At 40.6% G+C, this 14,384-nt stretch overlaps 1 protein-coding gene across 3 annotated transcripts in view; it reads right to left on the reverse strand.

Annotated features, from left to right (window-relative positions):
• The window catches only part of LOC121535098 (glycogen debranching enzyme-like), a 55,182-nt gene extending 48,104 nt beyond the window's left edge, over positions 1–7,078 (reverse strand). Inside the window, exons 1-2 of one of the 3 annotated variants that reach the window (XM_045206255.1) lie at positions 7,062–7,078; positions 5,570–5,728 (exon numbers count right to left, since the gene is read on the reverse strand). In XM_045206255.1, the coding sequence (XP_045062190.1) occupies positions 5,570–5,654 (85 nt within the window). In that variant the 5' untranslated portion in view covers positions 5,655–5,728; positions 7,062–7,078. Of the gene's footprint in view, positions 1–5,569; positions 5,729–5,833; positions 6,146–6,206; positions 6,581–7,061 lie in introns of those variants that run through there. The other 2 variants (XM_045206253.1, XM_045206254.1) reach the window with 2 other exon arrangements.
• Positions 7,079–14,384: the final 7,306 nt, after the last annotated feature.

Here is a 14,384-nt window from a genome sequence, read left to right on the forward strand (position 1 = left end):
CACGCTTTTTCAGTTCTGCCCACAAATTTTCTATAGGATTGAGGTCAGGGCTTTGTGATGGCCACTCCAATACCTTGACTTTGTTGTCCTTAAGCCATTTTGCCACAACTTTGGAAGTATGCTTGGGGTAATTGTCCATTTGGAAGACCCATTTGCGACCAAGCTTTAACTTCCTGACTGATGTCTTGAGATGTTGCTTCAATATATCCACATAATTTTCCTTCCTCATGATGCCATCTATTTTGTGAAATGCACCAGTCCCTCCTGCAGCAAAGCACCCCCACAGCATGATGCTGCCACCCCTGTGCTTCACGGATGGGATGGTGTTCTTCGACTTGCAAGCCACCCCCTTTTTCCTCCAAACATAACGATGGTCATTATGGCCAAATAGTTATATTTTTGTTTCATCAGACCAGAGGACATTTCTCCAAAAAGTACGATCTTTGTCCCCATGTGCAGTTGCAAACCGTAGTCTGTCTTTTTTATGGCGGTTTTGGAGCAGTGGCTTCTTCCTTGCTGATTGGCATTTCAGGTTATGTCGATATGGGACTCGTTTTACTGTGGATATAGATACTTTTGTACCCGTTTCCTCCAGCATATTCACAAGGTCCTTTGCGACGGCTGTGTGGTCCAATTGTGTTTATTGTTTGTACAGATGAACGTGGTACCTTCAGGCGTTTGGAAATTGCTCCCAAGGATGAACCAGACTTGTGGAGGGCTACCATTTTTTTCTGAGGACTTGGCTGATTTCTTTTGATTTTCCCATGATGTAAAGCAAAGAGGCACTGGGTTTGAAGGTAGGCCTTGAAATACATCCACAGGTACACCTCCAATTGACTCAAATTATGTCAATTAGCCTATCAGAAGCTTCTAAAGCCATGACATCATTTTCTGGAATTTTACAAGCTGTTTAAAAGGCACAGTCAACTTAGTGTATGTAAACTTCTGACCCACTGGAATTGTGATACAGTCAATTATAAGTGAAATAATCTGTCTGTAAACAATTGTTGGAAAAAATTACTTGTGTCATGCACAAAGTAGATGTCCAAACCGACTTGCCAAAACTATAGTTTGTTTACAAGAAATGTGTAGAGTGGTTGAAAAACGAGTTTTAAATGACTCCAACCTAAGTGTATGTAAACTTCAGACTTCAACTGTATATGGGGGATACAACGATCCCAGCGCTTCAGATTTTGATGCAAAGGGACAGAATAATTAGATCATTTGTTTTGGTACTGTCCATATTTAGCTTGTTTTTGGTCGCAGGTTCAGGAATGGCTGAAAAATTGCAACATTTACCTGGAGCTAACTCCAAATAGCACTGCTGGGTGATTTAAAAAGTCAATCGATCAATAATATAATAATACTCTTAGCAAAAATGTTTCTTTAATTTACAATATGTAGAATCTATGAAAATAGAAAGGTTCAGAACTTTTGTGAAACATCACAGCACAGTTTTTAAAAAAATATGGCAAATCAAAACTGGATGGTGTTCAGAGATAGATGGGAGAGGTTGAGTGGAGCTGAAGGATGGGACTAAAAACAAAAGATAACTATTGTAAAATATACTGTGTCCGTAAAATGTATAATAGTACGTATAAGCTGGAAGTAGAAGCCTAAGTGTTGTTGTCCATTAGTTTACTCCAATTAGGGGAGGGATGGTAGGGTCAGGGGAAAATAATAAAGGAAAATATATTCAAAATATATATAATTTATACACTGCTCAAAAAAATAAAGGGAACACTTAAACAACACAATGTAACTCCAAGTCAATCACACTTCTGTGAAATCAAACTGTCCACCTAGGAAGCAACACTGATTGACAATACATTTCACATGCTGTTGTGCAAATGGAATAAACAACAGGTGGAAATTATAGGCAATTAGCAAGACACCCCCAATAAAGGACTGGTTTTGCAGGTGGTGACCACAGACCACTTCTCAGTTCCTATGCTTCCTGGCTGATGTTTTGGTCACTTTTGAATGCTGGCGGTGCTTTCACTCTAGTGGTAGCATGAGACGGAGTCTACAACCCACACAAGTGGCTCAGGTAGTGCAGCTCATCCAGGATGTCACATCAATGCGAGCTGTGGCAAGAAGGTTTGCTGTGTCTGTCAGCGTAGTGTCCAGAGCATGGAGGCGCTACCAGGAGACAGGCCAGTACATCAGGAGACGTGGAGGAGGCCGTAGGAGGGCAACAACCCAGCAGCAGGACTGCTACCTCCGCCTTTGCGCAAGGAGGAGCAGGAGGAGCACTGCCAGAGCCCTGCAAAATGACCTCCAGCAGGCCACAAATGTGCATGTGTCTGCTCAAACGGTCAGAAACAGACTCCATGAGGGTGGTATGAGGGCCCGACGTCCACAGGTGGGGGTTGTGCTTACAGCCCAACACCGTGCAGGACGTTTGGCATTTGCCAGAGAACACCAAGATTGGCAAATTCGCCACTGGCGCCCTGTGCTCTTCACAGATGAAAGCAGGTTCACACTGAGCACGTGACAGACGTGACAAAGTCTGGAGACGCCGTGGAGAACGTTCTGCTGCCTGCAACATCCTGCAGCATGACCGGTTTGGCGGTGGGTCAGTCATGGTGTGGGGTGGCATTTCTTTGGGGGGCCGCACAGCCCTCCATGTGCTCGCCAGAGGTAGCCTGACTGCCATTAGGTACCGAGATGAGATCCTCAGACCCCTTGTGAGACAATATGCTGGTGCGGTTGGCCCTGGGTTCCTCCTAATGCAAGACAATGCTAGACCTCATGTGGCTGGAGTGTGTCAGCAGTTCCTGCAAGAGGAAGGCATTGATGCTATGGACTGGCCCGCCCATTCCCCAGACCTGAATCCAATTGAGCACATCTGGGACATCATGTCTCGTTCCATCCACCAACGCCACGTTGCACCACAGACTGTCCAGGAGTTGGCGGATGCTTTAGTCCAGGAATGGGAGGAGATCCCTCAGGAGACAATCCGCCACCTCATCAGGAGCATGCCCAGGCGTTGTAGGGAGGTCATACAGGCACGTGGAGGCCACACACACTACTGAGCCTCATTTTGACTTGTTTTAAGGACATTACATCAAAGTTGGATCAGCCTGTAGTGTGGTTTTCCACTTTAATTTTGAGGGTGACTCCAAATCCAGACCTCCATGGGTTGATAAATTTGATTTCCATTGATCATTTTTGTGTGATTTTGTTGTCAGCACATTCAACTATGTAAAGAAAAAAGTATTTAATAAGATTATTTCATTCATTCAGATCTAGGATGTGTTATTTTAGTGTTCCCTTTATTTTTTTGAGCAGTGTATATATATTTACAAAAAAAAATATGGGGGATTGGAAATGATGCAGACAATTACATTGATGGAAGCCACAATCTATCTGCAACATTAAAGCTGATCTACCTCCCCCAAAAGTAAAAAAAAAACCCCACCTTAGTCAGAGTTGATCAAAGTCCCATCAGGTAGCCTGATTTCAGATGTGTCCATGTAAACAGGATTATTACAAAAATCGTTCTTCTTGCAAAGCATGTAAACATTTAAATCAAACTATTACAGTGCATTCGTAAAGCATTCAGACTACTTCCCTTTATCCACACTTTGTTACGTTACAGCCTTATTCTGAAATGGATTAAATAAAACATTTTCCTCATCAATCTACACACAATATCCCATAATGACAAAGCAAAAACAGGTTTTAGGAATTTTTGCAAATGTATTAAAAATTAAAAACAGAAATACCTTATTTATATAAGTATTTTTCGACTCTTTGCTATGAGACTCGAAATTGAGCTCAGGTGCATCCTGTTTCCAATGATCATCCTTGAGATGTTTCTACAACTTGATTGGAGTCCACCTGTGGTAAATTCAATTGATTGGACATGATTTGGAAAGGCACACACCTGTCTATATAAAGGTCCCACAGTTGACAGTGCATGTCAGAGCAAAAACCAAGCGATGAGGTCGAAGGAATTGTCCGTAGAGCTCCAAGACAGGATTGTGTCGAGGCACAGATCAGGGGAAGGGTACCAAAAAATGTCTGCAGCATTGAAAGTCCCCAAGAACACAGTGGCCTCTATCATTCTTAAATGGAAGAACAAGACTCTTCCTAGAGCTGGCCGCCCGGCCAAACTGAGCAATCGGGGAGAAGGGCCTTGGTCAGGGAGGTGACCAAGAACCCGATGGTCACTCTGACAGAGCTCCAGAGTTCCTCTGTGGAGATGGGAGAAACTTCCAGAAGGACAACCATCTCTGCAGCACTCCACCAATCAGGCCTTTACGGAGCAAAGTACAGAGAGATCCTTGATGAAAACCTGCTCCAGAGCGCTCAGGACCTCAGACTGGGGCGAAGGTTCACCTTAGCGACCCTAAGCACACAGACAAGACAACGCAGGAGTGGCTTCGGAACAAGTCTCTGAATGTCCTTGAGTGGCCCAGCCAGAGCCCGGACTTGAACCCGATCCAACATCTCTGGAGAGACCTGCAAATAGCTGTGCAGCGACGCTCCCCATCCAACCTGACAGAGCTTGAGAGGATTTGCAGAGAAGACTGGGAGAAACTCCCCAAATACATGTGTGCCAAGTTTGTAGCATCATACCCAAGAAGACTTGAGGCTGTAATCGCTGCCAAAGGTGCTTCAACAAAGTACTGAGTAAAGGGTCTGAATACTTATGTAAATTTCTTTTCAGTTTTTAATTTTTTATACATTTGCTAAAACTTCTAAAAACCTGTTTTTGCTTTGTCATAATGGGGTATTGTGTGTAGATTGAAAAAACTATTTAATCAATTTTAGAATAAGGCTGTAACGTAACAAAATGTGGAAAAAGTCAAGGGGTCTGAATACTTTCCGAATGCACTGTATTTTAATCTGACTATTCACAATAATCATATTATAGTGTGCATGTAACCAAATGAGTTCTTTCTAATCTTTGAAAATAGGTTCCGCTAATAAGCTCAGCAGCAGCTGCCTTATCAAGTGTGGTTGAGCCTGCACAGTTGCTCAACTGGAGAATTTGAGTGAAACTTGATCTCTACTTGTTCAATCCCGTTGTCGCTGTGCAACTGTAGTTGTGGTTTATGAAAATAATAGACAATGAAAGAGGTTATTCAAATCCTCTAAACCAGAATCTCTTCTTAAAGAAGAGATATGTCTCATAATAGTCTCATGTTACCAGATATCACAAATAATTAAAATGACTGAATGGCTGGGATCAGGCTATTATTCACACAATGTATAGTGTGAGTGCTATCTAGAAAACGCTGTTGGATTTCGTACAACGGAAATCTTGGGTGACCAAAAGGTGTCTGAATCCATGCAATAATTTGGACTATAATAAACTAAAAGACAACTCTCACATCACAACAACAACAAAACAACATGTTCAAAAACTGCAATGCAACAAGACTGGGACATGTGTACATGTCCGCCTGCAACCACACTCCCCAGTCCCCATTGGCCATCTATAGAACTAGCACATTAGCATATTTAAATACTTAAATGATCACATTATTCTCATTCTCAATAAGTCAATACCATGGTAACCTAAGCCATGCATAAAAGGGAAATAATGTCCAGGTACCTTGGTCCAGGCGGAAGAGTGTCCTTTCCAGCTGTTCCATATCTTTGAGGACCAGGACTCGGACTTGGTTTGCCTGGAGGGACATTTTGACTTTCCCTATATAGGACGCCCTTTACTGTACAGGGGATGATGCTTTGGAATTTTAGTTCTCGAGACCCCCTTGTGAAAAAAAAAGAGAGTCATGTGTCACCAGCCATCAGCAACGTACAAGTAGGCAACTGTAGCCCATGTTTCCAAATAAATTCATATTGAAATTTGACTCACATCTTTCTCGCTCCTCATAGGCTACACATATTTCTGAACATTAAACAACATTTTCATTCCAGTCTATTCCTCAGAACATGCATGGCTACATAACAACCAGTTGAAAATTGAAGCAATTAACATAAGTTCTATTCCAGCTGTCTAAAAATAGTTACATTTTAGCAGCAGCCTATTACAGTTTGTAACATAATATTGTTGACACATTGTGACAGCTCACATGCTGTGGTTGAAATTGGACTAGAGGATCCAATTCTTAAAGATCAATGCATTTGTAATTTGATAAGTCACTACAAAGGTTAAGTTCTTAGAAGTGGAGCTGTCAGCCTTATTCAAAAGTGGAAACCATGTGCCAACTAAATCAAAACATACATACACAGCCAGTTTAAGTTCTTTCCATATCAACTAAATTCATAAGACTTAAGTTTTCATCCCTTTTAGTTCACTGCAAGTATCCAACGGCTTCTCTCGCATACAACACACACTGTCAACAAACGCCTACTTGATTTTGCACAGTGTCCATATTTAAAGAGCAATTCCACCACTTTTAAAAATCATATTCATAATCTTCAGCACCAAACCAGTGTCTACATATGTGAAAACAGCGCGTTTTTATGATCTGTGGTTAAAAAGATAAGGTCCTAAAAAAATGATTCTCTGTGACATAGCAGGGTAGGATTAAAAGTAAAAAACTGTGATTTCTTTCTCCCTAGGCCACCGCAAATCTCAGTGTTTGATTAACATTGATGTCATCAGGGTATAACTTTTTAACTTTACATTTGTTTCTACAAAACTTTGAAATGCGCCTTTTTCATATATATATATATATATATATATATATATATATATATACACTGACAATGGTATTGTGCTAGAGATAATGAAAACGAGATTGAAAAGTGGTGGAGTTGCCCTTTAACTCATAACTCATTCTGGATAAGGTCGAGAATTCAGTCGGTTAAAAGGCCAACAGTGCTATTTTTAATGCTCGGTCTACCGTGTGCAGTCTGTCTGTCCCTATATAAGGACCGAGCAGGCAATTTGCTTCGTCCCGCAATGAGCCATTGTTTGTAAACAATTTGTCGTTGCAAACCGAAAGAAGCAGGCAACCACAAAACCTGACTCTGCAAGACGCGCACACAGTACACAAAGTAGTGTTGAAGCATTATGCTTAGTTTACAAACTGTCAAAAAGCAAACGTTATGCATCTGTTACATCCAACTTCAAATACTCAATGCATCGTTAAGAGTCGCTTGAGTGCCACTTGTAAAGATCCAGAGATTACAGGCTTAATTGTTCCTAGTTTGAAGAAGAGGCTTGGCATCTGACGGGAGCGTGTCAATGTTGCATGAACCTTTACCCCGACTACCGTACATGTACGAATATAAGAAAGCATTAATATAATTTATTGTACACAGATGCAGTGCGAATTCTATCCGTTTGGCAACATTATCTGGGGTTATTGCATAGCACAATTCGTCTGAATCACCAAATGTTGCAATTCAAAACATTAAATAAGAAATGATACACGATAAAACCGTGAGCAAATGCTGCGCTGCTTTTACATGAACGGGACATGTGTTACGCCTGTCTATTTATTCATGTAGTAAATATGTACTATTTTCTGCAGCACTTTTCACACTACAAGATCATTTCCATTTTGACTTAGATCTGACTTTGCCTTACAGACTGTGTCATCATCTGATAAAGATGTATGTAATCATAGGACAACATGTCCTTGCCCCACGTATGCCATATAATGAAACGCTAACATCCCATGTTATTGTAGCATTCCACCTTTCTACTAAAACTCATCACTCATCATCAGTGTGTAGACTAATACATTTTCATCAACTGAATTAACATGAGGCTATATGCAAAATATGTGTTTTTATTTATAGAATCAATACAATCACGTAAATTATATAGTGTTATTTACACTGGAATTGTACAATTATGATCATATGATTATTCAGTACATTGATTAGCATACAGAAATACAGTACCAGTCAAAAGTTTGGACACACCTACTCATTCCAGGGTTTTTCTTTATTTTTACTATTTTCTACATTGTAGAATACTAGTGAAGACATCAAAACTATGAAATAACACATATGGAATCATGTAGTAACCAAAAAAGTGTTACAATGTAGAAAATAGTAAAAATTAAGAAAAACCCTTGAATGAGTAGGTGTGTCCAAACTTTTGACTAGTACTGTATGTTATATGTATTATAAACACTGATAGTGTTATGTATATCAGCTGAGCTGAGTGTTATGATTGGATAAATACAGATATTTGGAATTTCTCGTTTTCCACCACCACAAACATTGAATTTCTCATGGAAGAATGGTGTCACATCCCTCCAATAGGGTTCTAGACACTTGTACAATCTATGTCAAATTGCATTGAAGCTGTTCTGGCTCGTGGTGGCCCAACGCCCTACTAAGACACTTTATGTTGGTGTTTCCTTTATTTTGTCAGTTAACTGTAGATCAGCACACAGTGCAATGACCACAATACGGGGAAGGCTTCTAACTTGCATTATATCTAACTACAACGGCTACAATGTATCCAGATAACTGGCTAATCCAGTCGATAGTTGATAATGAAAGTCCCCACAGTATGGTGTTGTTTGTTTGGTAACAATGTAACAAGTGTAAAGATAATCTTCTTCAGGGCATGCTTGTCTGAATGTTCACTGTCAATCATAGGCATTAGCGCCACCGTCAGCGCAGGAGAAGCCTATACAAGCATTCCACATTTCCACTGATCCTCATCCCAGCAGCATACCACCCTGCATTCCACTGTTGGCTTGCCCCTGAAGTTACGCAGGGTTGGTCCAGGTCAGCCTCTGGATGGGAGACCAGATGCTGATGGAAGTTGTGTTGGAGGGCCAGTAGGAGGCACTCTTTCCTCTGGTCAATGAAAAAAAAATCCCAAACACCCAGGGTAGTGATTGGGGACGGTCCTGGCGCTTGCTGGACTTTCTTGGGCGCCCTGACGCCTTCTTCACAACAATTGAACGTCTCTCCTTGAAGTTCTTGATGATCCGATAAATGGTTGATTTAGCAGCAATATCCTTGCTTGTGAAGCCCTTTTTGTGCATAACAATGATGATGGCACGTGTTTCCTTGCAGGTAACCATGGTTAACAGAGGAAGAACAATGATTTCAAGCACCACCCTCCTTTTAAAGCTTCCAGTCTGTTATTCTAACTCAATCAGCATGACAGAGTGATCTCCAGCCTTGTCCTCATCAACACTCGCATCTGCACGCACAGTGAGGCGAAGATTTTTGGAGGATGGCCTGGTGTCAAGAAGGGCAGCAAAAAGAAGCCACTTCTCTCCAGGAAAAACATCAGGGACAGACTGATATTCTGTAAAAGGTACAGGGATTGGACTGCTTAGGACTGGGGTAAAGTCATTTTCTCTGATGAATCCCTTTTCCGATTGTTTGGGGCATCCGGAAAACACCTTGTCCGGAGAAGACAAGGTGAGCGCTACCATCAGTCCTGTGTCATGCCAACAGTAAAGCATCCTGAGACCATTCATGTGTGGGGTTGCTTCTCAGCCAAGGGAGTGGGCTCACTCACAATTTTGCCTAAGAACACAGCCATGAATAAAGAATGGTACCAACACATCCTCCGAGAGCAACTTCTCCCAACCAATGCCTTTTCCAGCATGATGGAGCACCTTGCCATAAGGCAAAAGTGATAACTAAGTGGCTCGGGGAACAAAACATCGACATTTTGGGTCCATGGCCAGGAAACTCCCCAGACCTTAATCCCATTGAGAACTTGTGGTCGATCCTCAAGAGGCTGGTGGACAAACAAAAACCCACAAATTCTGACAAACTCCAAGCATTGATTATGCAAGAATGGGCTGCCATCAGTCAGGATGTGGCCCAGAAGTTAATTGACAGCATGCCAGGGCGGATTGCAGAGATCTTGAAAAAGAAGGGTCAACACTGCAAATATTGACTCTTTGCATAAACTTTATGCAATTGTCAATAAAAGCCTTTGACACTTATGGAATGCTTGTAATTATACTTCAGTATACCATAGTAACATCTGACAAAAATATCTCATAACACTGAAGCAGTGAACTTTGTGAAGACCAATACATGTGTCATTATCAAAACTTTTGACCACGTCTGTACAGTACCATTCAAAAGTTTGGACACACCTACTCATTCAAGGGTTTTTCTTTATCTTTACTATTTTCTACATTGTAGAATAATAATGAAGACATCAAAACTATGAAATAACACATATGGAATCATGTAGTAACCAAAAAAGTATTAAACAAATCAAAATATATTTTATATTTGAGATTCTTCAAATAGCCACCCTTTGCCTTGATGACATCTTTGCACACGCTTGACATTCTCTCAACCAGCTTCACCTGGAATGCTTTTCCAACAGTCTTGAAGGAGTTCTCACATATGCTGAACACTTGTTGGCTGCTTTTCCTTCACTCTGCCGTCCGACTCATCCCAAACCATCTCAATTGAGTTGAGGTCGGGGGATTGTGGAGGCCAGGTCATCTGATGCAGCACTCCATCACTCTCCTTCTTGGTAAAATAGCTCTTACATAGCCTGGAGGTGTGTTGGGTCATTGTCCTGTTGAAAAACAAATGATAGTCCTACTATGCCCAAACCAGATGGGATGGCGTATTTCTGCAGAATGCTGTGGTAGCCATTCTGGTTAAGTGTGCCTTGAATTCTAAATAAATCACAGACAGTGTCACCAGCAAAGCACCCCCACACCATAACACCTCCTCCTCCATGCTTTACGGTGGGAACTACACATGTGGAGATCATCCGTTCACCCACACCGCGTCTCACAAAGACACAGCGGTTGGAACCAGAAATCTCCAATTTGGACTCACCAGACCAAAGGACAAATTTCCACCGCTCTAATGTCCATTGCTTGTGTTTCTTGGCCCAAGCAGGTCTCTTCTTATTATTGGTGTCCTTTAGTAGCGGTTTCTTTGCAGCAATTCCATCATGAAGGCCTAATTCACACTGTCCCCACTGAACAGTTGATGTTAAGATGTGTCTGTGACTTGAACTCTGTGAAGCATTTATTTGGGCTGCAATTTCTGAGGCTGGTAACTCTAATGAACTTATCCTCTGCAGCAGAGGTAACTCTGGGTCTTCCATTCCTGTGGCGGTCCTCATGAGAGCCAGTTTCATTATAGCGCTTGATGGTTTTTGCGACTGCTCTTGAAGAAACTTGAAGTTATTGAACTTTTCCGTATTGACTGGCCTTCATGTCTTAAAGTAATGATGGACTTGGTCTTTTACCAAATAGGGCTATCTTCTGTAAACCCCCCCCTAAAGTTGGGGGATGCTTAAAGTTGGTGGGAAAATGTATTGGTTTGAAAGGTGTACTGACACCGACCCATGAAAAGTAGAGTAGAGTAAAGTATAGGTCATTACAATTTAGTACAGTACAGCACACTAGAGCCCAATTGTCACGCCCTGGCTCTGGGGACTCTTATATGTTGAGCCAGGGTGTGGATTTTCTATGTTTTGTTTTCTATGTTTTTGTTTCTAGATCGTGTTGATCTATGTTGGCCAGGGTGGTTCCCAATCAGAGACAGCTGTAGCTCGTTGTCTCTGATTGGGGACCATACTTAGGCAGCCTGTTGGCACCAGTTTATTTGTGGGATCTTGTTCCGTAAGGTTTGTTTTGTGTTAACCTAGGACTTCACGTATCGTTTGGTTTGTTGTTTTGGTTCGTGTTCAGTACAAATAAAATGTACGCTTATCACGCTGCGCCTTGGTCCGTGTCTTCCTGTAACGACCGTGACACCAATAGAGTAGAGTACAGTATAATTTGCAGTACAGTAGAGAACAATAGAGTAAGAGTACAGTATAATGTACTGTACTTTACTGTATTGTACTGAACTATACTCTAATGTATTGTGCTGTTCTCTTCTATTTGATTGTACTGTACTGTACTGAACTATACTCTAGAGTTCAGTAGAGATGATGAACTAAGAAATGTTATCCATTACAAATGAATGACAATTGCATTCTTGGTTAATTTTTTTAAAGAGATTTTATGATTAGAGTACTATACTGTGCTGTACTGTGCTGTACTGTGATGTCCAAACTTGTGAAACCTAGACGTCTATGATTAGTACAGAATTGGTCCTGTGCGGACCAACCAAATTTGGTCTTGTTTGGGGGTGGAGCTCATTAGAATAATACCCAAACATGCAAAGGAGGATATTACATTTTTCTACCTTTGTGTACCTATTCAGGATACTTCCCCATGAAGAGAATAACATGAATAATGATGCATTTCTGTGTAGTACAGAAAGGGACCCATGATGTCATTCTGTTTCCATCATTCTGTTAATCCACTTCACTTACTATAGTTCAATAACCAAAATAGATGTTATCCCCTTCTTTCTGCAGACATCTTTGAATCTTAATTCAGAGTTGATATTTATAGTCGTTTTTGGAAAACATGGTCACAAAAAAGGGAGGGAGATTTGACCGTCATTCTGTTACCAAACTTACATCTGCACTGTTGGCACTGAAATCACTCCATAGTAGTCCTTCTGCATAGAGTTTGTACAGTATAACTTTGCAATCAATGGTTTAAGTTTGGCTTACTTTTAAAGTGAAAAAATCAGAGTCTCAGTGTCTTTCTGTTACTGTTGAATTGCCCACTCCCTGACCAAGTCCCTTCACCCCAGATTGCTCAGTTTGACCGGGCGGCCAGCTCTAGGAAGAGTCTTGGTGGTTCCAAACTTCATCCATTTAAGAATAATGGAGGCCACTGTGTTCTTGGGGACCTTCAATGCTGCAGACATTTTTTGATACCCTTCCCCAGATCTGTGCCTTGACACAATCCTGTCTCTGAGCTTTAGGTACAATTCCTTCGACTTCATGGCTTGGTTTTTGCTCTGACATGCACTGTCAACTGTGGGACCTTATATAGACAGGTGAGTGCCTTTCCAAATCTCAGGTGGACTTCAATCAAGTTGTAGAAACATCTCAAGGATGATCAATGGAAACAGGATGCACCTGAGCTCCATTTTGAGTCTCATAGCAATGGGTCTGAATACTTATGTAAATAAGGTATTTCTGTTTTTTATTTTTAATACATTTGCAAAAATTTCTAAAAACCTGTTTTTACTTCGTCAATATGGGGTATTGTGTGTAGATGAGGAAAAATTCAATTATTTAATTTTATCCATTTTAGAATAAGGCTGTAACGTAACAAAATGTAGAAAAAGTCAAGGGGTTTGAATACTTTCAGAATGTACTGTATATTCCAGCATTTTGGATTTGAGATCAACTGTCACCTTTTATTTGAGGGTATTTTCAGACATATCTTTTTTACTGTTTAGAAATTAAAACACTTTATGTATCTAGTTCCCTGATTTGAAGGTGTCATACGTATTTGGACAAATTAACTTATAGTGTATTCAATTTAGTCAAAAGTTTAGTATTTGGTCCCATATTCCTAGAACGCAATGACTACATTGTTTTGGTTGTGTTTCGGATTATGTTGTGCCCAGTAGAAATGAATGTCCAATAATGTATTGTGCCAATTTGGAATAGCATAAGAATATCATATGTTTCTGAACACTTCTACATGAATGTGGATGCTACCATGATTAAAGATAATCATTAATAAATCACAAATAATGATTACAGAGGCATGATGATTACAGAGGCATAAATATCATACCCCCGAAAAAATTGTAACCTCCCCTGTTATTGGTAATGGTGAGAGGTTAGCACGTTTTGGGGGCATGATCTTTGTGCATCTGTAACTAACTTAAATGGGCGGACTAGATACATAAAGTGCTTTCATTTCTAAACTGTAAAACTGATATGTATGAAAATACCCTGAAATAAAAGGTGACATTCTGTACTGTCGCCTCATATAAAACATTTGATCTCAAATCCAAAATGCTGGAGTATAGAGCCAAATTTAAAGTTTTAGCTTCACTGTCCAAATAAATACATTGGGGAGTGCAGGTCGAGTCAGCGTTTTTTCAAATTGTCATTGTAATTTTATTTTGAGAACTGTTTTGTGGTAAATGGCAATCCAAGCCCGCCAGCATACAGCATACCTTGTGTTAGATTAATTGTAATAAAATCTATTTTTTGTGATAATCCTGTATGTGTTGCGTTTCCATATCCATTACCTAGTTCAGGTCTCCATTAACTCTACCCTACCCAAGAACCTGGTTGATAAAGTACGGCATCACCACTCCCTGTACTCCATGTCATTGCTAAAGAGACTGGCCTTTCTGCCATCTTCAATTATGAACATTCTATCATTAATGAGCATGAGGAGAACAGAGGACTTGATCCTGATTCGATCACCCTCATTCTATCAAAAGTTAATAGAATCATGTCTAAATTCTCAAACAACAATTCCAACCACAAAAGGTGCCTAGCTAACAGCTAAATATTAGTTTTTTACTTTGTTATACATTCTAATTCTATTTTTGAGGCTCCACATGTTGTCATGGAAAATAATAATGTTATTTCCAACAACCAATGAGCAACTCCGCTG

The sequence above is a fragment of the Coregonus clupeaformis genome, chromosome 21, assembly GCF_020615455.1.
Source record: "Coregonus clupeaformis isolate EN_2021a chromosome 21, ASM2061545v1, whole genome shotgun sequence".
Lineage (NCBI taxonomy): Eukaryota > Metazoa > Chordata > Actinopteri > Salmoniformes > Salmonidae > Coregonus > Coregonus clupeaformis.